The sequence below is a fragment of the Periplaneta americana genome, chromosome 6 (genome assembly GCF_040183065.1).
Source record: "Periplaneta americana isolate PAMFEO1 chromosome 6, P.americana_PAMFEO1_priV1, whole genome shotgun sequence".
In the NCBI taxonomy this organism is placed as follows: Eukaryota; Metazoa; Arthropoda; class Insecta; order Blattodea; family Blattidae; genus Periplaneta; species Periplaneta americana.
This window is the reverse complement of record NC_091122.1, coordinates 126,592,918-126,618,225: the sequence shown is the minus strand read 5'-3', so window position 1 is coordinate 126,618,225 and position 25,308 is coordinate 126,592,918. Positions and strand designations below refer to the sequence as shown.

Below are 25,308 nucleotides of genomic sequence, written 5' to 3'. Positions count from 1 at the left end.
ATCAAGTGAATAATAATGAAATTAGAAATAGACAAAATATATTTAACCTAAATGAAAAAAAAAAAATATATATATAATTTTTTTAAATCAAAATAGCTGGTATGGTCATATAATGCAAATGGATTCTAATAGAATAAGTAAAAATATTCTACAATATAAACCAGAAGGTCATAGAGATGTTGGTCATCCTAGAACCAAATGGAGAGATTCTCTCTGGAGAGGCCTTCAGGCCTACCATGTAGAAAATGATGATGATGATGATGATGATGATGATTATATAAATCGGGATAAATGCCATGAGACCTCTAAGCAGTTAAAACTATGACCGGTATATGACGCTGGACAATTCTTCATAGGCTTTTGTAGTATCCCGTTTTTCTCAACTAACTCTACTTTCTACTTTTGGCACTTAGAACCTTTGCTATTTTTAACGAGCTGTTATTCGCCCCGACTCTACCAGCATGCACATAGATATTGCTGCTGCCGAGAAGCGTAAATCACTTAGTTCGTCAAAGATTATCCAGAGTGCACCACATGCGGTGGTTCTCATGTTGCACTCGAATGAATGAATGAATGAATAATGATGATGATGATGGAGAATTGTTACACTGTCAAGGGGAACCAGAGTAGCCGGAGAAAACCCCTGTGTTGCCTGAACCATGGGCTTGCCTAACACAAGTTATAAATTCAGGGTAGACTGGGGACCTGCGGAGTAATTCAGCATTACTGAACCAGTAACATATTGCATAAATGAATGCCTAATTAATGGTATATTTTCACAGATATTCAAAACATCAAAAATAGTACTTATTTTTGGAAAAAAAAAAAGGTGATCCGTCCAAACGTGAAAACTATAGCCCAATTTCTATCTTGATGGTTTCACGAAAATCGTCGAGACAGTTATGAGAATTCAGTTAACGACATACTTTAATATAAATGCTGTGTTTAATGAACCATAAAATGGCGTTAGAAAAAACTCTCAACTATCAGAAAATTTGATTGGTTCTGTAATTTCAAATTTTGAGCATTGCAGTTTTACTGTGGACATCTTACGAGACTTATCAAAAGCATCTGATTGTGTAACATCCAATATTGTAATCAGTAAACTTAATTATTATGGAATCAGAGACAGAGAATTGGATTTGTTTGAAAGCAACTTAGCAAATCGTTCTCAAAAATTATTTTTAATGGTAATTATTCTCAGTGTCTTAGCAGTGATAGTGGTATCCCCCAAGGATCTAATTTGGGACCCTTATTATTCTTGATAGTGGTTAATGATTTGCCTGTATATAAATATTAATAGCATATTGTTTGCTCACGACACTGCCATATATTTGTATGATAGAAACTTGCAGAACTTGAGTACAACTTTAACACTTGCACTTGACATGGCCACGAAATGGTTTAATCTTAATGGATTTTTGTTTAAATATGAATAAAGCACAGAACATTGAGTGTTCTGTGCGTCATATAGGCTACCTGATGTTACACCACAGGTTATGAAATTATATTGGTCCCAAGTTTGAATTGCGAGCCACATATAAAGTGTCTTTGTATGAGATTATCTAGGGTCATCTATTTGCCGAGACAAATAAAGAAATTGGTCTCAAAGACCTACGTACCTGAAGAACCCCTATTATGCCTTTTTTAACAGTGTAATGTTAAATTGGATTCATATATGAGGTAATGGCAATAGAATTACTAAGATATTAATTTTGCAGAAATAATCTATTCATATTGTTACTGGTTCAAACGTAATGCGAGAACAAAGGTATTACAAGGAGAACAAAGAGAATACAAGGATAACAAAGAGAATATAAGGAGAACAAAAGAATACAAGGAGAACAAATGTAATACAAGAAAAACAAGGGAAGTGAAGGAGGAGAAGGAGAACAATGAGATATAAGAAAGCAAGAGAACAAGGGGAATACGAGGAGAACATGAATATAAGGAGAACAAGTGAAAGACAACAAGAACGAGGACATAAGAGCATGAGGAATATAAGGAGAACAAGCGGAAGACAAGGATAATATGGGAAAGTAAGAAGAATGAGGTAAATACGACAAGAACAAGGGGGATACAAAGGGAACAGAGAAATACACGGAGAACAGATTAAATACAAGAAGAAGAGGTGCACAAGGAGAACAAACGGAATTCAAGAGAATAGGAGGAATAATTAGAAGGAGAACAAGGAGAATGCAAGAGAACAAGAAAAGGGGATTGCATTTTTGTGTAACGGTCTATTTTAATTCCCCCCCCCCCGTACGTAATGACTAGGGAAAGGAAGTTCATGCCATAAAAACGTAAAGAATATGTATGCATTTATGCCGTAAAAATAGATAAATATGCTACAAAATTTGCATTATCAGTCTGAGATTATTTTAAAAGAATAATAAGGTATAGGTAACTTACGTTTAGTCTATGAATTTTGAAGTGCTTGCCTCATTGCTGAATGCTCCATTTACGCTGTTACAGTTCACAGCAAAGCAGTGACGTACGTTTTCTGTTGTCATTCTTCGCCTGTTGTCCCTCAGCATAGCTTGTAGCGCGAAAAACTTCGTTCTACGTCACAAGAAGTAAGAGGGGCTTGCACAAAAGCTGTGAGCTGTTCTATAGAAAATTTTGTTGGTTTTTGGGGTGTTTTTCCTTCGAGAATATCTTGAATTTCTTTAAGTTTATAATAGCCAGGGTTTTTGGAAAGAATATTTGCGGTTTTCTCGTTCACTTTATCTCCTACATTTCCTGGAACTGATGTTAAACTGGATATTGTTCTATCGAAATCTGCTAAAGACTGCAGTAAAAGAATACCAATTGCTAACTTGAGAGGCTCCCTATGAGGGCGTCATCGTTACGTTCAAAATTCATGAACATAAATGGGTCGTGTTTACGATGTTACACACTTTTAAAAATGAAGGAAAGACAAATAAACGTACATTATATGCAGTTTCCCTGCATAAATGTTAAAATATGATGCTTTTATAAATAAAGGCAAAATATGCATTTTTATGCACAATAAAAGTAATATCATTGTATTAAAAAATTTGTGATTCATGTAGATCAGTGGCCGGCAGATGCTGCAGTTATGACGTAAGAGCCAGTCAGACCTCCAGAGCTTGGAATAGCGAGCAGTTGAGTCGTATTACTGTTAACACGCACCAGCGCAGTGGCGTCAGTGCAGCAATGATACGACAGTTCTTGGAGATAAATTGATGGAATCACATTCCTGTATTTTGCTAGGGAATAACTACTCTGCGGTCATGATGGCAACATTCTTGGCAAATTCCTCGTCATTAAAAGAACGCATGTTCTTTGCAATGGCTAGTGAAATCCTATATCTTAAGCCTTAAGCTTACCATTGATTCACTGAAGTGTGTTCCCTAGCTTCACTTAACAATTTATCTCTCAATTGCTGCACTAGTACTTGTCGATATTCTCCCCCATATTTGTCATAATCATTTGTGTGGCATAGAGAATAATGACATTGTATATTGAATTTCTTTACATGCTGAAACAGCTTGCCACAAATCAAACACTTCGCCATTCCTCCATACTCCATAACTCTCGACAAAGCATTTAGCTTGGGCACGGTAGTAACACAAAGTGATGGTGTGTTTCAAAAGTTGAAATATACTTTGCATACTACTCACCAAGTTAGGGCCTATATAGTTCAATCTGTATATTGTGTAGGAAAATGTCTGTTAAAAACACTTGAACTGTTTTCAAGTTTCCGAGTAGACAAAGTGTTGTAGTACTGCTTAAATTATTTATTTCTATATTTGTATATTTATAGCAGTTTCGGAGCCTCATTTACATAATGCGAACGCTTCTGCAGCTGGCTGTATCATGAATTTCATATTATTATAAGTATATTAAATTTGATTACAAACCAAAATATTTTGTTACATTGATTTATCACGGATGTACAGTTTTGTTTTCGTACAAATGTATTGTAATTGTGCTGTTCCCATACTACCTCAGACGAATGGATCGCGCTCTGTCATTGTATAGGCGCCGTACCACCACTGCTCAGTTGAACCTTCTCTCCACGCTGTGCTCAGTATGCAGAGATTGCCGAGCAAAGAGCGTGGCGGCTCCGTGGTATGACGTCACAGAGCACGGAACATGCCGGTCACTGATGTAGATAATCTTTCAGCATATTCACGCAACGATAGAGAACAAATATGCAAATGCATGAACTTCCTTTCCCTAGTAATGACAAGAAAGATTAAACATGGTTCTACGTCAAAACCAAATAAGAGTGGTCAGCCCACACGCCAAGGGAAGGAACATCCGTATGGACTTGGAGCACGAGTCCAGCTGGCTACCCCAAGACCACGTCGTTAGCTTGAAATGCATTAGTACTGTATTTAAACTTAGGATCCGTGGTGGTCCGAGAAACACTGGAATAGATTTGTATCAGTCAAAGGTTGAGTACTCACTTCTCAGGACTCTGTCTGAAATGCAGCATGGCGAACTGAAGCAACGAGTGTTTCCCGTCGTGACGGCCGGGTGGTTCTGGTGGTTGAGGTGACGATGTGATGATACTGCGCTGCTGATGATGTTGCTGCTGGTGCTGGTGATGCTGCTGCTGTTGCTGCTGGGATACAGCTGAATTACTGTGAGGCTGTAAGACCGACGACTGCTGTTGATGGCCCGCACTGCGACTGTGTCCCGTCCAGCTGTCCAGAGCTATCTTCGAGGGAACCAGCCCATCGGCGACGCGGGGTGCTGCCTTCTGCTGCAGCTGCAATTAACAGGAAAATAATCCTCTTATTAGTATATTATCATTTACTAAGTAATTTAATGCATATTTATTAATTGTCCATCCAAAGACCCTACTTTGTAGCACCCAGCAGGTCGGTCACATAATAAAATAAATAATACATAATAGTACACATAATATACACACACGCACAAACAAGCACACACATACAGACTTAGTCAGGACGGCTCCATGTGCTAAAGCTTACAGTGGCTCCATGTGCGCCCTATAATAGTAATAGTAATAGTAGTAGTAGTAGTAGTAGTAGTAGTAGTAGTAGTAGTAGTAGTAGTAGTAATAATAATAATAATAATAATACATGTACATCTATTATCAGGCAGTACATCTCATTTGACGATATGTGTCAGAGGAAGAACAAATTGTTTGTATGCATCTGAAATCTGATTAGCAGAGACCGGAACTTTGGCAGAATGCCTTTTTAAATGTGTTAAATCTATCTCCTCTATGCTGATGATCAGTTGGTAATTGCCCAAGAGGAGCAAGATATAGAATACATGATGAGAAAATTACACGAGGAATACACAAAATGGGGTTTGACAATAAACTGGGATAAAACTGATTATTTTTGTATAGGGGGTATAAGTAAAAACCTGAATTTGAGTAATAATATAACAATAAAATCATGTAATGAATTCACATATTTAGGAGCAAAATTTGATAATACAGGAAGATATGAAAATATGATAAATTCAAGAATAATTAACGCCAGGAAAGTTACAGGAACATTAAATTCTATTCTATGACAGAAGAACATTAGGACAAAAACAAAAATGATGATATATGAATCCATAGTTAAAAGCACATTACTCTATGGATGTGAAGTTTGGCAGATACCTGAGCGTATGAAAAATAAGTTTTTATCTACTGAAATGGATTTCCTGAGAAGATCAGCCATGAAGTCAAGACTAGATAGGGTTAAAAACGAGGATATTAGAAGACTTGTGCATAAAGAGAAAACAGTCATCGAAGAAATACAAAGAAGACAGTTAATTTGGTACGGACATGTTCAGCGCATGGAAAACGAAAGACTGCCGAAAACTATCTTGAAATGGGTTCCAAATGGGAGAAGAAGAAGAGGGCGACCGCGAGATACATGGATTAAAGGAGTTAATAACGCTATGTCACAGAGAGAGTTACAAGATGGTGATTGGGAGGACAGAAGAAGACGGCAACTAGGATCCGGAAGGCGACCCTTCTCGCTGTGAAGCCGGACATATATATATATATATATATATATATATATATATATATTTTTTTTTTTGAAAGTAAATCTGTACGAATTATACCTTGTGATTGAAACGTCACAGTTTTATGTTGTCCTTTTCTGCCTTTTTAAATATAAATGCCTAATTTACAAAATAAATGTTTTTTTTTCCTTTATTTGATTATTTATCTATTATTTATTAATTTATTATTAAAAATTTCCTACAGGTATACTTTAATTCATTTCTATAACTGCTACAATGAAAGTGACTTCACCGAATGTGTATTATTGTCTTTCAGTCAGTTCATATTCTCTTTGCAACAATGAGTGCTGCCGTGCAAAAATGTATAACAGTAAGCGTTTTAATTATCGCTTGTGTTTATTTGACAAGGCAACAATGAGTGCAGGTCTAACGTTATTTTTCTTTCAGTTTTCATTGCGACGTTGCTGTAGCTAGCTAAATATTTCATATTGCATATCAGCACAACCAAACACAAAAATGCACTTTCCAAGGCTACTGGGAAGAAGATTTCTTTGCTTCCAACTGTAATTGCAACATCGTCGAAAATCTCAATTTGCATTCCACTTATGTAAGTAATGCTTTTCTTGCGGTCGAAATCCCTTTGTGGGTCTAGTGCAAGGTTTTTATAATTGCATTTTATTGTGTATTTTAGCTATTTATAATGCCTTTTTGCCTGCCTATTTTAGCTATTTATGATTCCTTTTTGCCTGCCTATTTTAATGACCCATAATGCCTAAACTTCCGGTCTCTGCTGATTAGTGTAATATGTAGTTAATCGGCGATGTGTGCAACGGAGGTGGAAAGGAACTGGCCATCCCACCCCATCATCTCCTGGCCTAGTTGCCTCATAAGTGGTGCCATGTTGGTATCACTTGTGAGGTTCTTCGGACAGTTGACTAAACAACAATAGTTTTATTTTCCCTAACGGAGTTAAGGTCTTCAGGCCTTCTCTTTCACTCAACCAGGATCGAAGCACATACAGGAAAATACATATACAAGTATTAACTTAAGAAAAAAGATTGAATACATATGAATACAATCACAAAACTAAAGGAAGATGCGATATTGTTCCAAATCCGACGGGTGGCCTGACAGGTGGGTCACCCTGCCTTAGCCCTGACAGGTCTGCAGTCCCAAGGCCTTATATGAATGTGTACAATTTTCAACGATTTTTTATTTGTTCTGAAGGCCTGGCTCGGGAGCTCGCAGACTGAGGTTACTAAATCATTTATCATCAAATGATCATCATTCCATCAATACTCCAGAATCACCCAGTGCGAGGTCCCGAGCCAGGCCTTCAGAATAAATAAAGAATGGCTGAACCATTATTATCATAATGGCGAGGGTAAATGAGAGAATACCGACAAAAATTCCATGTGCCCTCTTTGTCACCACGAATTCGTTCGTGACTCAGAAGGGGATCGACCCAGAGTCGCTACGGTGGAAAGAGAGAGGCTGACCACTCTGCGACGAGCAGGGCCTTCCTATATAAGTATTAGAAACCTGTAGGCCTACTACACCAAGACTTCAACGCAACTTATTTTTAACCATTGCAGGTGATAGGTGAAATGAAAGGGAAATGGAGGATGTTGGTGGAATGAAAGAGGGAAATGGGAATATAGTATCCAGAGAAACCATTTGCAACGCGTGCTATGTTCACAACAAATTCCATCAAAAACTGAATGGAAGGCCAGGGATCTAGCACTGAGTCACAGACGCGACACATACATACACACACATACATACATACATACATACATACATACATACATACATACATACATTACGCCTACAGACTAGGATTTCCAGATTTTCGAATGTAAATAAGGCACAGCTACAATATTTAACTCGAGGAAAATACAAGGAACTTCTATCTAAGATGAATATATATATATATATATATATATATATATATATATATATATATATATATATATATTTAAATTCAATTTCGCAAGTTAAACAACTTTGTAGGAATTTGAGAACCTTCCAACAATGGTATGACATGATTACTATTTTCTCAATTCGAGCATCAGATGTCGCCACAGTCACACGGGCTTGTAGAGACGCCTGTCCGCGCGAAGGGGAAGCTTAGCAATGAATTGCCGTGCCAGTAGATGATATTGCTGTATTTCTCTTTTAAGATACAGACTTATTTCACATGTCGTAAATCTGAGCAAGGATAAGAAAACCGTGCTTGAAATACGTCATCTTGAAAAATGGATGGTCCCTATCCGGGTTTCAACCCACGAGTAAGGATGACTGAAGATGTACCTAATGAAATAAACATTTTACCAGACAAATGCAGAGTTCTCTTGAAATAAGGAAAGTATCTGTAATCATTGGAACTTTATTAAGGACAAGGTTCAATGCAACGATGATTGCTTTTAAATTTTCTTTTGCAATATTAATTTCAGAATATAATAACATACAACTATTCTCTTGTGACTTACTGCCTTTTCACAAATTTGTTCCTTTTCATTGCAGAAGCGGCTTGGTTTTATTTTAACCAAATTTACGCTTTACTTAACTGTAAATTATGTTTTTCCTTTTTAAAAATCATGTTTTAGTAAGTTTTTTTTATTGCTTTTGCACTAAGTTATTGTTATTGTAAGTACGAGTATCTTCAATTTGTGCGAAGTCTTAGTAGTTTAGATACTAATTTCAACGAAAATAAAGATTCTTAAGACATTACTGGACCTCTTATTCAATATCTCAATATTTATTTTCAAATAAGGCATATAAAAACAATTTCAAGCTTCAAGAGACTGTCTTGAACAGAAAGTAGCTATTTATTCTATTTTAATTTAAAGTATCGCTAGAAAGAACAGAAGAATCAGAGAATAAAATACACATATAAATGTAAATATGAAAAGCAATAAAGTAAAAAAAAAAAAAAAATAGCTGGCGGTTTATTTCCACAGTTGTGATATTCGCTGAACAATACTACTGTCATTTTTAGAGGTTGTGTTTTTGTCGAACTTTTAAAATTATCTTTTGCAACCAAAATGAAGTTACATAAAAATGACACTTTAAGCATTGCAATTTATACTTTGTGTAGGCCTAAATAATGTTTTGTTATAATTTAAAAAAATTGTATGTTTTATGTTATACGTCATGATTGACGCTACAGTCCCAACCTTATGTTCCATTATGCTTTTAATGCTTCATCGTTTCTCTAGTTATCATGAATCCTAGGCCTACAGAAAATTTTCCAAAACTCCAACATTCCACAATATTTTCTTATCAATGCTGTATACACCTGAGAAGAAAATGATATAAAATATGAATATTTCAGTTTTACATAAATTTCCTTTCATATAAATGAATCATATTCTGTAGTGAATGTAACTGTACTCTTTTTACGTAAACATTTTAATAAATGTATAACGATTTCGAAAGTATATTAACTTAAATAATAAAACAAGAATATAAACACAAATTTAGAGTACCGTACATATAAATAGCTGAAATTAACAGTTATGTAAGACAATAGTTATCAGCCTACTGCTTTATGAAACCAAAATCTGGACAGTAAATCGAAGAAGAGAGACAAATACTGTACGATACAGGAAATAAGAAAGCTCTTCCTTTTTTCTTTATTATTGGTAATTTGTTTAAACGGGACGTCAGTATCAACGGTTATTCGTGCCTGGCCAAATTGTTTTAAAACACGATAAAATGTTCGAAACCAGAAAAGGCTGCTACTGGAAAATACATCACAGGTCTTTCAAAAAACAAGGCGAAATATTTCTAAGCTAACGGAAGTGAAATTAATATAGATCTGGCCCGAAAAATATAGCGATGGCAAATAATAAAATCAAGAAAGATAATCGTATGTAAAGGTCCCTAGCAATTAATATAAAGTATGAGCTTCCACATATAATAATGATTTTCACGCGACTTAGTTCATACGTCTCATCTTCGTGGCTACAATATTTTGCACGGACACTTGTAATATTTAAATTAACACCACTAACAGCGACTGAATCTTAACAATACAACTAGACAACGTTGCTTGAGCGCGAACATGTTGTTCTGGGCGGGTAAAAAGTTGCGCCCTCCATGAACTATTATTATTGATGGCTATTGAAATAGCAGAAAAATGTACAAAATTTAGGTGGCCTTTTACTATTAAAAATACTAGTACAGATTTCTTTCAGTTAGACACGAATTGTGACACAAATATACCTACAAGTAATTAGTTTAAATATACTTAGCAGTAATAAAATAATGTCCATCCTACAATATTTCACCGAAATGCTTGCGAAAATGGAGTTGCTATCATATACATGAGATTAATTATGCATATATCTTGAACGTTATAATTCTTACGAGTATTTAATAAATGTTATTATTTCAGGATCAAAACTTCTTACTACTCTATTCTTTCCCACAATTTATCTATAACACAAGACTGTATGGCAGGATAGGATTTTAGATACATTAAGACACTTTTACTGACCCTCAAAAGAAATAGTTTCTTCATCTCCATTCTATGCAATAAAATGTACATTTTATAATTACTTGCTGGGTAAGACAGAAACAAGTTATCAAGCTATTTCAAATTGTAAATGTGAAAGCTGAATGTCTTTTATAATAGAGAGTTTATTTTACAGGTCGCAATCTCAATTTCTCGTCAGAAGAGTTTAATTTAATTTTGTGGCCTTTGCCCCTAAGTCCATATTTGGGGTGGGGTCTACACGGGACCGTATCTTCATCTAAGACGAAACTTACATCACACAGACATTCTTGCCTTAGGCGGAACTCGAAACCACAACTGTAATTTCCACACAATATTGAAACTATGTGTCTGTTATTACATAGACTTCTACTTCGGCGGATACTTACATAGTAATTGTACCAGTCCCGAAATGAAAGGTACTAAACTAAATGGATAATAAGAATAGTGTTCTTTGGAAAATAAACTCCACAAAAATTGCTATCTCCTCAAAATACAAAAACTGATCGATATCAAGTGTATTAAAAATCTCAAAACACTCTCTCTCTCTCTGTACTTGTAATTTATTATTTTTAATTTTTCATGTTAGAAAATATGGAACAATATTATGTAAAAATCTGCAAGATTTTTGTCTGCGAACAACCTTTTTTTCTAAACTACTGGAAAGATTTTTGTATTCAAAATCTATATGACAGTTAACAAAATCACATCCCCTTGCATACTTTTAAAGTTTTATGTATATATATATATATATATATATATATATACATACATACACACACATATGTGTGTATACATGCCTTCATGATGTGTTAATACAGAATCCGAAGAAGTGCAGTGTTAAATGAACCTAGTATACTGAAGTGGCAAAGTGAATGGGACCAAACATCAAAAAGCTCAATTACAAGTCTTTCTTCCCTGAGATAGCAGACAGTGTGAAGTTGAATATAAATGTAACCCCAAAATTATATAGCAATGCTAATAGGACACGGTAATATCAAACTACATTTATACAAATACAAAATTATAGATAACCCAATGTGTCCATATAGTAACGGTGAACAAAGAGTAGACCATTTCATATTTGGCTAAATTTCTACAGTAAGAAAGAGATCTTCTGAAAGCTGTAGTACAAAGGGCAGGAAATTGGTCAGTGAGCAATTACCAAATTCACGAAGAGTATAATAGATTTTGATATATTATAATGAGCTCCAAAACCATAATACAGTAGTAACATTTAATCCATCTTATACGAAAGCATTACTAGTAATATTCTGTGATTATAGGGTGCAATTAGATAATAACAATTCAAATAATATTACTCCATAGTAATCAAACATGCAACATGATTTAAAAAATACATACATACATACATACATACATACATACATACATACATACATACATACATACATACATACATACATACATACATACATACATGCATACAAACTGGCTTCGTTCATTACAGGTGCTATGTTCGGTTTGAGTTTGTCGAGTATGGCGAAGTTCGATATTCGTCGATGTTCGCTCTGCAGAAGGAGGCCTGTCATATTTGTTCCACAGTGTGACAAAAATATTCGCTGTCCTCCACTCCCACCTCTTCATGTTTTAACCGATGAAGGATTTAGCATAGATCTTGCGATTAGTTTTTCATACGAAATAAACGAAGTTTTGTAATGTCTTGATTTTCTCTCTCATGTTCGAACATTGCAGAACACTAATACATACATACATACATACATACATACATACATACATACATACATACATACCTACATTCATACATACATAGATACATACACATACATGCATGCATACATACATACATACATACATACATACATACATACATACATACATACATACATACATAAATGCTGTACATAAGAGTGTCTGGAATAAATTAACAAATTTTGCATACGTTTGTAAACCAGTAACTTTTCATTTTGTAACATGCAAAAGAATGTAGCCTATTTATTAACTGATATACTGTATTACTTTTTTTTTTAATTTTTGTATTCTCCATGTTTTAGCATGTAGAAATTTAAGGTGTCTTTAAAAATACATTCTTTTGCACAATTTGTACAAATTAAAAAAGTAATATTTTACAAGCACGTGTAAAATTTGTTCATTTACTCCAAACAACACTCATCCAAAACTTTTTAAACAAAAAATTAAAAACTATAAACAATATTACTTATATAAGTTTCACTCGCTCAGTATGTGTCAAATGCATAACAGATCATAGACTATTAATTTTCTAGATTACTCAATCAGTTCGGTTTGTTTTTTTGTTGTTGTTTTTATGTTTTATTTTTTGAAGATTGTTACTACGGGGGAAGAAATAGAATATTGTTGAGGGTGTCACTCTTATTTATTATCCTATGTTGTAGTTCCTTGCGTTATACAGGAAGGCAGTAGTACAATTGTGACTACTGAAATGAAAGGATCTGTCAGAATGAAATAGTGGATCATGTGACTAGCTTGAAATTAAAGATTACTGTAACTGGCGCATAACGTGTATAATAAGACAGAATGCCAACGTCTCCTTTTCAGTTCAAATCCACTATTTTTCATACATTACAGCTCACGGAAGATTAATTGTGAGGTTATACAAGACATTGCTCTATACGTACATTCACCGCCAATCGTGTAGCGCAGTAACACAGACGTCAAACTTTGTGTACTAATTTAAGTCAGTAGAACATTTTTGTAATGCTAAAAAAACTGAAAGTAGAAATATTTACAGAAAATAATTAACACAAACTATTCCACAATTCCCTTTCATTCAAGTCCTATTCAACCTGCTAGTACACAACTTCACAGTCACAATATCTTATCCTGACTGGAGCACACAGCTCTGCAAGTCTACAGCCCGTTCCCACTTGTTGGCTTACACAGATAACTTCACCTTCGCCACTTCCTCAGTGTGCTGGAACCTTCTTCTCTTTCAATACCGTACTACAATGACGGCAACTATGGCAGCATAAATCATACAAAACTGTACACATCTTCATTATACAAACAATAGAGAGAAGAGACAATGGCAGGAAGGAGAAGAATATAAAAAACTAGGCGGTAATAAAGGACATATACATATGAAATTTGAACATTTACAAGGCTACCAGAGTACTGGAAAAAGTGAGACAGCAAGAATATAACCTTCTACGACAAAATAATCAGTGATGTTAGAATAAATCTAGCGTGGGTTAATGACCCATTGCTAACAATAAACGTGCTAATTGTATGAAGAAGCGGGATGAAACATAACGGAATTCAATTTGCATTTCTTACAACAGGATAAGTACCAAACAAGAGGTCTTCAATATGCTGTTTGACAACAGCAAAGATTTCATATTGAAAAAAAAAACATAATAATGCTTCTGAGACGTAAAGACTTAGTCAAATTAAAGGGTTTCGTTAAGTGGTGATTAGGTATAGTGCGGGTCAGCTTACTTCATACCCTAAGGGTGAAATCTAACCATTTTTCCCCCATCACTACATATGCTAGTGGATTGTGGTGATTTTATAGTTTCCAGGTTGAATTTTATTTTGCCAACTTGGTTTCGAATTTCGATACTGACAAATACTACAAATGGTAGTGATTTTGTAACTGGTATGTTGGCAGCTGAGACAAATATCGACAATATTTGTCGGTGCTGGAGTTCCATGAAATTAAAATTGTACTAGATTTCTGAGCCAGTTACTGGAAGCTAGTGAAATTTGAACATACTAATAATTAATTAATATCAGTATTAATATTAATACATAATAGTTATTTTATATGTTGCGTTGTGGTTATAACTCAAGACTATAGTCACGTAAGTTTTCGAAGTTAGTACTAATAATTTCATGTGGTCAAACAAATACATTTTTAGGTTAGGTCTCGTGAGTCAATTGTTTAGTCAAACCAATGAATTTCGTATTGCCAGACAAAATACTTGACATGTTGATCCCTTTCCCGTATAGTTTGCATACGAAAATATATAAAAAATTATTGAATTACTTAGAATAACCTTCCAACATAAAGTACGGTAAGTAAATAAGTCATTTAGTACGAAGGATCGTGTGATATTTGGTAACAGTTGGCAAAACTGACAAGACGGCAATATTTGCTGTTTGGGAACTGTTCTTATGTGACCCTCACTATAGTTGAGGTGAACAACGTAGACATGCAGAATTTACCCCTACAACCCTCAGTATTTCTTTGACGTCGCATGATATAGATAAGTGGTCGGCATTTCATGATTCGAGAATCAACCCCTTAACACACGAACAGGGCGGAGGGATAAGGTATGATCTCCCTCCCCTTGTTCATTCAATGTTAAGCAGTTCGTGCTAAAAACAGAAATTTCGAGTTATTTCGCTTATTTATTATAGCATAGTTTATTACTGTCGGGAGCATTAGAACAATGCTATAGTCATACACACATTTTACTTTAGGATGATTCTCGAAATTCTCCCACGGTTTATGGAGGTGATTTCTAAGGTTATTTCGAACAAAAAAAAATGTACAGTAGAGCGTCTCGTTTAGGCACAGTGAAAACGTAAACAAAGTGCAGGTAACGTGTGGGGGGAGGACAAGCCGTACGATAAACACTAGGGATGCACAAGGTTTTAGTTACAACATTTATGGCGAAGCATTAATTGGAATTACACTTTACAAAAAACACACAAATTGCATAACGTTATCGTATACACATTTTAACAAACAAGCAATTGTAATGTTGAAATAATTCAATATAACAAATCAAATTTTGCTGTTTATATGATGTTGCTTCTAAGCAGCATTTTTTACTGCCATGAATTTCATTCTCTGTATGACTAACACAATACCACTGTCTTTTGTGGCCGAATTAATAAAATTACAGTATATTGGTCTGAAGTAACAACACCATTTCTTAAACATAATTATCCTTTCTCAAAGTTAAATTTATTCAGATACAGCACAGTAATTATTTCAACGTTACAAAATTGCTTGTTTGTTAAAAATGTGTATATGATAACGTTATGCAATTTGTGTTCTTTTGTTTTATGTGTTTTTGGAAAATATAATTTTAATTAGGCTAAATCTCCGTCATAAATGTTGTAACTAAAACCTTGTGCATCCCTCGTGTTTATCGTACGGCTCGTCCTCCCCCCACACGTTACCTGCACTTTGTTTACGTTTTCACTGTTCCTAAACGAGACGCTCTACTGTAAATTAATTAATGGGATCACATTCATAGTTACGGAGTTACGGTAATTTGAAAACGGCAGAAAAAAATTGTATTTCAGGATTTCACTAATAAAAATGCAAAAAAAAAATAATTAAAATACAAACAATTGATTGTTTGTGTATCAGTCTCTTTCATTTAAAGTAGATTTAAATCACATTTTCGAAAATTCCTCCCTGAATCTCTAGGCAACGGTACGCACGGGTGTGAACCGCACGTGTAGCATTTCGTTAAAAGCCATATGTAAGTAATTAAGTAAATGTGTACTTAAGGGGATCTTGAAGAAATCTGGCGTCGATTGGAAGGAGAGGTGGCTAGTCAGTAATCTTTAAATATGACGAGTCAACGCCAGAATAGGAGAAGAAATGTCAAAGGGAAGTCATATAAGGAGAGGAGTACGACAAGGATGACCCTTATCACCTACTCTGTTTAACATCTACTTGGATGATTTAGTGAAGGACTGTTTTCAGAACATTGGAGGATGATAGTAGGAGGAGGAAGAAGAATAAAGTGCATAACATAAGATGATGATACATATGACAGATATTTCGGCGTTAATATACTCGTATTAAATGTAGAACCAATATTTAATGAACTCATAGTATTATCTTCATTTGGCATTGTTTCTTAACAACCTACAGGCCTATATATATATTTACGTGTGTGTGAAAGATAAAAGTTATAACTTATAAGATTTATAAGAAATATTGTACTTCAGCATTTTGAAGGATTCGGTGCAAATGACTTTCATTTTTACCTTTTAGAATAATACCAATTTTTCATCTTTTACTAGGTACAAGTGAGGGACACAGTTTTTGAGCGGGGAAAATGTTTCAATATCTGTAGCGCTGTTTATAAGAGGCTATAGTTTTAATTCCTTCTCAGCAAAGATATATAGTAGAGCGTCTCGTTTAGGCACAGTGAAAATGTAAACAAAGTGCAGGTAACGTGTGGGGAGAGGACGAGCCGTGCGATAAACACGAGGGATGCACAAGGTTTTAATTACAACATTTATGGCGGAGCATTAATTGAAATTATATTTTCCCAAAAAATCAATTGTAACGTTAAAATAATTCAATATAACAAAACATATTTTGCTACGTATATGATGTTGCTTTCAAGCAGCATTTTTTACGGTCATGAATTTCATTCTCTGTATGACTACATAATATCAGGGTCTTTTATGGTCGAATTAACAACACTACAGTATATTAGTCTGAAGTGGGCAGGTAGTGCCTGAATAAATTGAACTTAGAGAAGGGATAATTACGTTTAGGAAACAGTGTTGTCACTTCAGATCAGTATACTGTAGTTTTGTTAATTCGGCCAGAGAATACGGTGATATTATGACATTTATTTCATAAGAAATGCTGATAGTTTATTTTATTAATATTTTTTCATAAATTGTAGAAAAAATAACATTTTCAAATTTTCAAAAAAGAATAAATGGAAAGTGAATAAATGAGATATTTCATAAAATGAATGCATAGAAATATTTCTCTATGTCTTGTGAATGTAACCAACAAAAAAAAAAGGAAAATTAAAAATTGAGATCTTCTAATAAAAACTTGGATTTGAAAATGTTAAAAAATAATAATAAAAAATCAAAAGCCAAAAACATTTGGGAGTCCAAAATTTGGATTTTATTAGTCCTTTACATAGTAAACATGCTCTCAAAATTTGGTTGAAAAAATGTGGAATGTCCTCTTAAACAGGAAAGCTAACCTAATATCTCGTCGTCATAATATGAACCTAAACTTTCGGCTCGGAGCATGCGCAGCGAGGTATTCTTTGACTTAACAAAAAAATCTATTTGCTCAACTATTATATACGTCCCTCATTGTACATCAAATGGACAAATTGTCCACAACTCTCTTGCTTCTTATGCTTGAGAGGGAATTTATTTTGAGTTTTCTGTAAGAATACCCAACATAATATAAAGGTTTAGAACAATTTTCAATTGTAATATGTGTATCTAATGTTATTTTTATGGAGAATAAGAGAAAGACGAAAAATAGGGAAGACTGAATAATGCTGGGTTTGCAGTGGAAGACCTGCCCTTGGATAGAACACTATGAATGAATGAATGAATGCTAGGCCTAGTTCTTACTTGAAATATGTAAAACAAAATTTAAACTTTACCATATTTCTTTAACATACATGCATACACGCATAAATACATACATACATACATACATACATACATACATGACCGCAACTAGGTTCTGTGTCAACAGGGAAAATATGGATTCTGCGCCCCCCTCACCCCCATGGATTTTAGTGAGAGAAGTGTTAAATAGATGGCAGGAGCTGGCAGATTCGTCACATTATCAGTAGCCTACATTAAGTATAGTAGATTCCACATAATAAAATAAACAATACATTCATATTAAATTATTTATTGCCAGTTATGGAAATTAATGTAATTGACAGGAAACATTTAGCATACAAATACTATTTTGTCATTTTTTGCCCCCAACCAGGGGCAGATGCCTTGTTTGTCCCTCCCCCTAGTTGCAGCCCCGCATACATACATACATACATACACACAGAACACAAAAACAAAATAATATAAACATGAGAAACGCGCGCAAGCACACGCGCGCGCGTGCGAATACATAGACTAAACAAATGCATAAACAGACACTGATATACACGGAATAACTGCATAAAATGAAACACATGTTACTCACCTCGAAGTTTGCAATTAATTGATATGACACATTTCGTTATTAACATCATTAAAAACGACACTGAATGCACACCAAAACACGATTAAAACGCATATTTCACCAATATCACAGTCCTCTGCGGTGACTGAACCCACAAAACCAACAAGACAGATGGTTAGCTTTTACATGTTCGTACCAATGCGGCTGTCCTTTACTGCAGCATAACGAGTTACATCTGAGATAAGAAAGCTGTCCGCCATGCACTAGTTTCACTTGAGGCAGGGCTGACACAGCAATAAACCACAGAGGTGAATGTTTCTCTCTGATGTAGAGTACAAACGAATCACAAAGATTCGAATACGACGTCACTACATTGTACTTCAAATCTTCCGTACATAAGAAAAAAAAAACCTTTCACATGCTACCGATGAAATTCCCAAGTTAAAATAAAGCGGATTTCGTTACGTTTGTCAACAATTTTACTTTCAACTCGCATTTAGTTGCGAACCATCGAGATTTCTTCTTCCTACAAACACGCTTACCTACTGCATTTACCCTTTCAGAAAGATGAAGTGCCGTCTGAACAAAAAGTATATAATTTCTGGAATTAACAATTCTACAGGGAAAACTGGTTTCAGTAACAGTCATTTCATTACAGTAAATTACTGGTTGCAAGACATGATATTTAAAGGTCAGCAAAGAAGACGTGCTAGTTGGAGAGACATGTTGCCAAATTAATCTTAACTGCATTGTAATAACGCAGTGCATGCTTAGGAAATAAAAGATATTGTACGGTTCCTGGAAAACTAACAGACGAAAACGTTGATTTCCGTACGAATTTCTCTTTTTATTTTCTCACGCATGATAGTTTGGAGAAATCGAGACAAAAAGAAGTATAACAGAGAGAGAGAGAGAGAGAGAGAGAGAGAGAGAGAGAAGTTTAATATAAATTAACTGGCAATAATAAAAGTATTGGAGGGGGGAAGAGGGAGAATTTATCTAAGCAATACTTGTTTTAATTGCCCAAAACTTTTAATCACAATACTTTTGACTATTTGTTTAATCTATTTATGTTATTTAACAAACAAATATATAATGAAGGTATAAATTGAGTACTACTAGAATACGAAAATTCACGTTTTCAATATCCTTGGTATCACAAAATAGTTTTCGTCTGTCTACGTACAGCGCTGTGATTTCTTCCCAACTATTGGCCTGATCTTGCTCATATTATTATACCGGTAAATCTAATCGGAAATGATGCACGTGGAGTATAATAATTTTTAGGCACACATTAACTATCTAAGATAACAATATTATCATGTAAAGGTGAAAAAGATACCCAAATAAATCTCATTAAATACCAACAAATATTAGTCACACGTAGAATATGTAAATAATTTGGACAAATTTCCATGATATACTTCTACGTATATTTCTAATACTACAGCAGGCTCTAGATCAGTGGTCGTCAGCACTTGCTGAAATGTGCAAAGAGTAAGCGGAGCCGTCCCGTGTGTCCCGTCGTGCAGCAGGAGGAGGAGGTAGAGAGCATACCCGCTAGCAGCTACGAGTGCACCATGGTGCATTGTGTTCTCCGCGGGTAAGAGAAGCTAGCCCCAGGGTGCTCTGTGCTGACGATAGCTGCTCTAGTTAATCCGCATGTGGATTAACAGCTTTGCGGTTTAAACGCGGCATCGGTTTTAATAAATATTTAATTATTTTAATAAACTTATTAGGTTACATTTCCATTTTCCATAAAATATTATTCAGACCACTATGATGTCACTAAAACATCGCGATTAAAACAGAGTTTGGATAGTTAGTAACATTGTTACGTTCGAGATGGGCAGGGCGTGTAGCACTTATGGGCGAATCCGTAAATGCATATAGAGTTTAAGGCTGGTTCACAATAAACTGGGAATGGAAACAACAAGGACGAGAACGGAAATATTGTTAAAATAAATGTATTATCAATATTTCCATTCTCGCTCTCGTTGTCGTTTCCGTTCTCGGTTTATTGTGGACCAACCTTTAGTTGGGACGCCAGAGAGAAAAAGGCCTTTGAGAGGCCGAGACGTAGATGGGAGGATAATATTAAAATGGATTTGAGGGAGGTGGGATATGATGGTAGAGTCTGGATTAATTTCGCTCAGGATAGGGACCGATGGCGGGCTTATGTGAAGATGGCGGTGAATCTCCGGGTTCTCTAAAAGCCATAAGTAAATAAGTAAAGTATACCTTAACTATATTACTACTGTGCATTTGATGTGTATTTGGATTATCCGTTTCTTTATCTGCGTACTTTTTCCCCTTTATTAGCATGGATAATCGAGAGTCTATTGTATCATACTTTGCTTTATGGGATTCTGACTGTTTTGTGAACAGATCACTCATTGAAACTTATTGAAATTGCCTCTAAAATTCAACAAAGAAAAAAGTGACAGGGGATTCATAGGATCTCTGTAATTATATGAAAAGTTTTTGTTTTTGGTTGGCTGTTTTGTAATATTTAGATTTTTAAGGAAATGGTTCTTATTTATAAGGATTGTGATATGATATATATGATTGAGAGTGAAATAAATTTAATTTATACATACATACATGTTCTGCCCATGGGCAAGTCCTTCACTGCAAACTCAATCGTCCCTATTTTCTGCCTTCCTCTTAGTCTCCGCATATGATCCACATATCTTTAATTTGTGTGTTGTATTATTAATGATTATTTTCATTTATTTCTTTTTTGAATACCGGTATATAACATATATTTGTGTAAGTATTTACAATGGAATTACCGTGTTTTATCTGAATGATCCGTTGCTAAACAAATGACGTCAGAATTAATTTGATTCCCGAGGTATTTCCTCCGTAGAATGTTCGCCATGTTGGTCTTTTGGGGAAGATGGTATAGTTACACTGAAGCAATTTCGCGTTATTGTAAGATGAGCTGCTGCCAAGAAGTCAAAAGGAGAATAGCAATGACCAAGGAAGCTTTTAATAGAAAAAGGAGCATTTTCTGCGGAACTCTGGAAAAAGAACTAAGGAAGAGACTAGTCAAGTGTTTTGTATGGAGTGTGGCATTGTATGGGGGCAGAAACATGGACATTACAACAAAGTGAAGAGCTGCGAAGAGAAGAATTTGAAATGTGGATATGGAGAAGAATGGAACGTAGGAAGTGGATAGACAGAATAAGAAATAAAGCTGTGTTGGAAAGAGAGGGTGAAGAAAAAATGATGCTGAAACTGATCAGGAAGAGGAAAAGGAATTGGTTGGGTCACTGGCTGAGAAGAAACTGCCTACTGAAGGATGCACTGGAAGGAATGGTGAACGGGAGAAGAGTTCGGGGTAGAAGAAGATATCAGATGATAGACGACATTAAGGTATATGGATCATATGAGGAAACGAAGAGGAAGACAGAAAATAGGAAAGATTGGAGAAAGCTGGGTTTGCAGTGAAAGACCTACCCTTGGACAGAACACTAAATGAATGAATGAATATAACCGATAATGGTGACGGAGGAGAGCAACAGAGGAAACGGGAGTACCTAGAGAAAACCTATCCCAAGACTATTTTATTCCACTTGGACTCGCTTCCAGCGAGGAAAGTCTATTTTATTGCTATTTAACTCTGTGAAGCAAAAACAGTTTCCTCATATTAAAAATAAATTAGCCCAAGTACGCAAACAACTTCAAACAGGCGAATCGACACAAGTGAACGTGACCTGCTTGAGTCTGGCGTATTATGCAGGAGGTTAGGAGTTGAATTCTCAAGGCTGATTAGTCTGACGGAACATTTTCATAGTTTCCCGCACCCCACCACGTGCCTCCACGATATATGAAGAATTCCTGAGTACATGTCAGAAAACTTTCCTTTCAAATACTTTTCCCTCACCGTGCAATTCATCATACATTTCCCCTGCCAACAACCTACCAAATGCCATCATCACCACATCACCGATGGAGTACCGGGTAACAAAGTAAAATTAGCACACCGTTCTAAGAAGTCCAAATTTACGGCACCCACATATACAGTCAACGTACTAGGGATCAAATAACCACAGCAATCCAGAAACAGCAACTAAACCTCGAATATTCGAATGTAGCACCATTTGTCTTCTTGTATTCAGAATTAAGTATTATTCGCGCGGCCTCATGCTTAACATGCCGGCATCATACAATACCGCGCGGTGTGCTTTTAAAACATAATTTTGCCGACCGATTGTTGCTCTGTAGGTTTCACTCTAAGCGTCACGTTGTCACGTCTACTTCCCTAGTCTATTATATTGTTAAATGGCTATTATTATTACTAATTATTATTATTATTGTTGTTGTTGTTGTTTCATATACGAGTACGTTGATAATTTTTAATCACATACCTTAATGTTCGTCCTCAGCACAAGACATTGCAACCTCGGTTTTAGTCCACGGGATTAGACAAGGAGATGTCATTTTATAATGGAAGCATCTTATTGGTTGCAACATTGAAATTGAGACGAGTGATTGGAGCGGCGACATAAGAAATTTACAACAACAATACAAGCAAATTTCAAAGACCTAATTCGAAATATTCTCGGGCTTCCAGCCAGGTCATAAGTTGGTGATCCACCGACGTTTCGAGGATGTTCATCTTCCTCATCTTCAGGGTTAAGTGATATCTGAGGGTACCTAGCTCCTTAATTTATAGTGCCAGAGGGAGTCAGCCGAGGAGCTGTGTGCCGCGGTCCGCACTAATAACAGCCAATCGGCGCACAGCTCCTCGGCTGACTCCCTCTGGCACTATAAATTAAGGAGCTAGGTACCCTCAGATATCACTTAACCCTGACGATGAAGAAGATTAACATCCTCGAAACGTCGGTGGATCACCAACTTATGACCTGGCTGGAAGCCCGAGAATATTTCGAATTATCACGTCGCCAGGAAAGATTCAGTAGTTATTTCAAAGACCTGTCGAATGTTACTCAAGAGGCCGCTCAAAGACCTGCCGAAAGTTGAGCATGAAACCGCGGCGATAATATGATGCCGGCATGTTAAGCATGAGGCCGCGGCGATAATAACGTATGTTTGTTATTCTTACGAAGAAAGAATAACCTAGCAGAAAAAAAAAATATATTATTAATCTTTTGTATATTATAAGGAAAGTCTGACCTCGAAAAGTCTTCAACATCCGTTAAATTCGTTTAAAATTCCAGTCAGCAGGTGTAACAGCTGTGTTAATGACATACCTGATAAAGCATCTCTATTGAACTTTTACTTTTTAAATGGCCTTCCGACTGGATTCCATTAAACGAACAATTACTTTACGTAGTTGACCTTGAAATACTTCACAACTTGAAGAAAAATCTCCAATAATTGAAACTTGATACACACCTTAATGCTCAGAACAGTAAATCAGAACTAAAAACGAGATAAATTATCGCTAAGCTCTTGTCTACCAATCAGAACATTGCGTCTACCTCTTTTATTTGGTATTTATCACTGTTATCCCAATTCCCTTCCCCTTAAAAAATTTAAACTCTCTTGTAGAAGTCTTCAGAACTCTCGCTTTTGTAACGGATAGGTTTCTCTAGTTTTGAATTCCTGGTATCGCGCCGGGAAGCGCCAATTTTAGTGGCCGCCACCAACGTCGAAGCCAACCACTCAGACCGTCTGCAGCGCCACTATTCTGTGACTGTGGCTGTGGCTGTGTTTGAAGGTCCCCATTTATATCCATTATTCATAAGCAGCAGCGCTTCTAAAAGTGGTCTCGTCTGAAGGGGCTCTAAAAATCAGAGCACGCTGCAGTATCACAATGCATGCAACGACATCCGCCTGCGAATCGGGAAATATGGGTGAGGTACAACAAGTAAAACTGCCTGGAGTCTTCTTCATTAAGAGTAAGGACCTTCAGGACTGACTTCCCTTCCTGAGGAGGTCGCACCAGGAATTATTTTTATCCACCTCAAAAATATTCCTTTCGGGAGAGTTTGAATTAGTGAGTATCGGACTTGATGGTATGCTTGGTAGCCACTACGCCACCAAGAACGGTTAGTTTATTACAACGCCAATTTAATATGAGAATAGGTGTGAGATTTTAGACGTAATTAAACGGTGTACGATATCATTTTGCTAATGTAATTATTAAAATGCAGTAGAGCAGCGTTTCTCAAACTTTTTTGAAGTAGGGACTACATTTTTAAGTCAGAACAGTTCCGCGGACCACCTTACTCTTGTTCTCTTCGAAAGCAAAATTAATAATTTTTGTAGTATATTTTAATATCAATAGACATATTTTAAATAGAATTAATTAATTTAATTAATTTTATATTAGTATTAACTAATTAAGCTAATGTTAATAGAAGAAAATTCATTTTTGTCTCTTTAATAATTCAAGGCTATTAGAGTTTGGATAATCTTTAACTTATTAACTAAAAAAAATAAATGTTGGTACTCACATTAATGAGATGAATGAGCCTGCCGATTCTTGCACACTTGTTCTATGTTTGGACTTACGCTGGTAAATGAGTGAATGAGTGATGGAACGGAGAAAAATTCTCTCCGTTCCAGCACTCATTCATCATATGATGACGCAGAATATCTGCATGGAAATATCATATGTACTTCGGTACATCAAAATATATATATGATATGCGTAATAAATCACTTTGTGATTTAAGACGGCGCCATACCGTCGGATCCCGGCCAACCAGTCACTCATTCGAGTGCACCTCAACACATGTATGGACTTCGGTCCTGCGTTCATAGACATCTATGACGTAGTGGAGAGGGCGGCCACTAGAGGGAACCCAAGAGATGGAGCTTAATCTGAGACGATTCTAAACGGCGTCGGGGTTGTATCCGGCGTGGCTTAGTGGATAAAGCATCAGCACGTAAGAGCTGAAAACCCGGGTTCAAATCCCGGCGCCGGAGAGAATTTTTCTCCGTTCCATCACTCATTCATCATATGATG

The 25,308-nt window shown here is 35.7% G+C and overlaps 1 protein-coding gene across 10 annotated transcripts in view; it reads right to left on the bottom strand.

Moving 5' to 3' along the window:
- Myo10A (Myosin 10A) overlaps positions 1-25,308 on the bottom strand; it is a 696,078-nt gene that overhangs the window by 48,344 nt on the left and 622,426 nt on the right. For all 10 annotated transcript variants that reach the window (XM_069828898.1, XM_069828899.1, XM_069828900.1 and 7 more), the window contains one exon: positions 4,440-4,744. In XM_069828898.1, the coding sequence (XP_069684999.1) occupies positions 4,440-4,744 (305 nt within the window). The remainder of the gene's footprint in view (positions 1-4,439; positions 4,745-25,308) is intronic.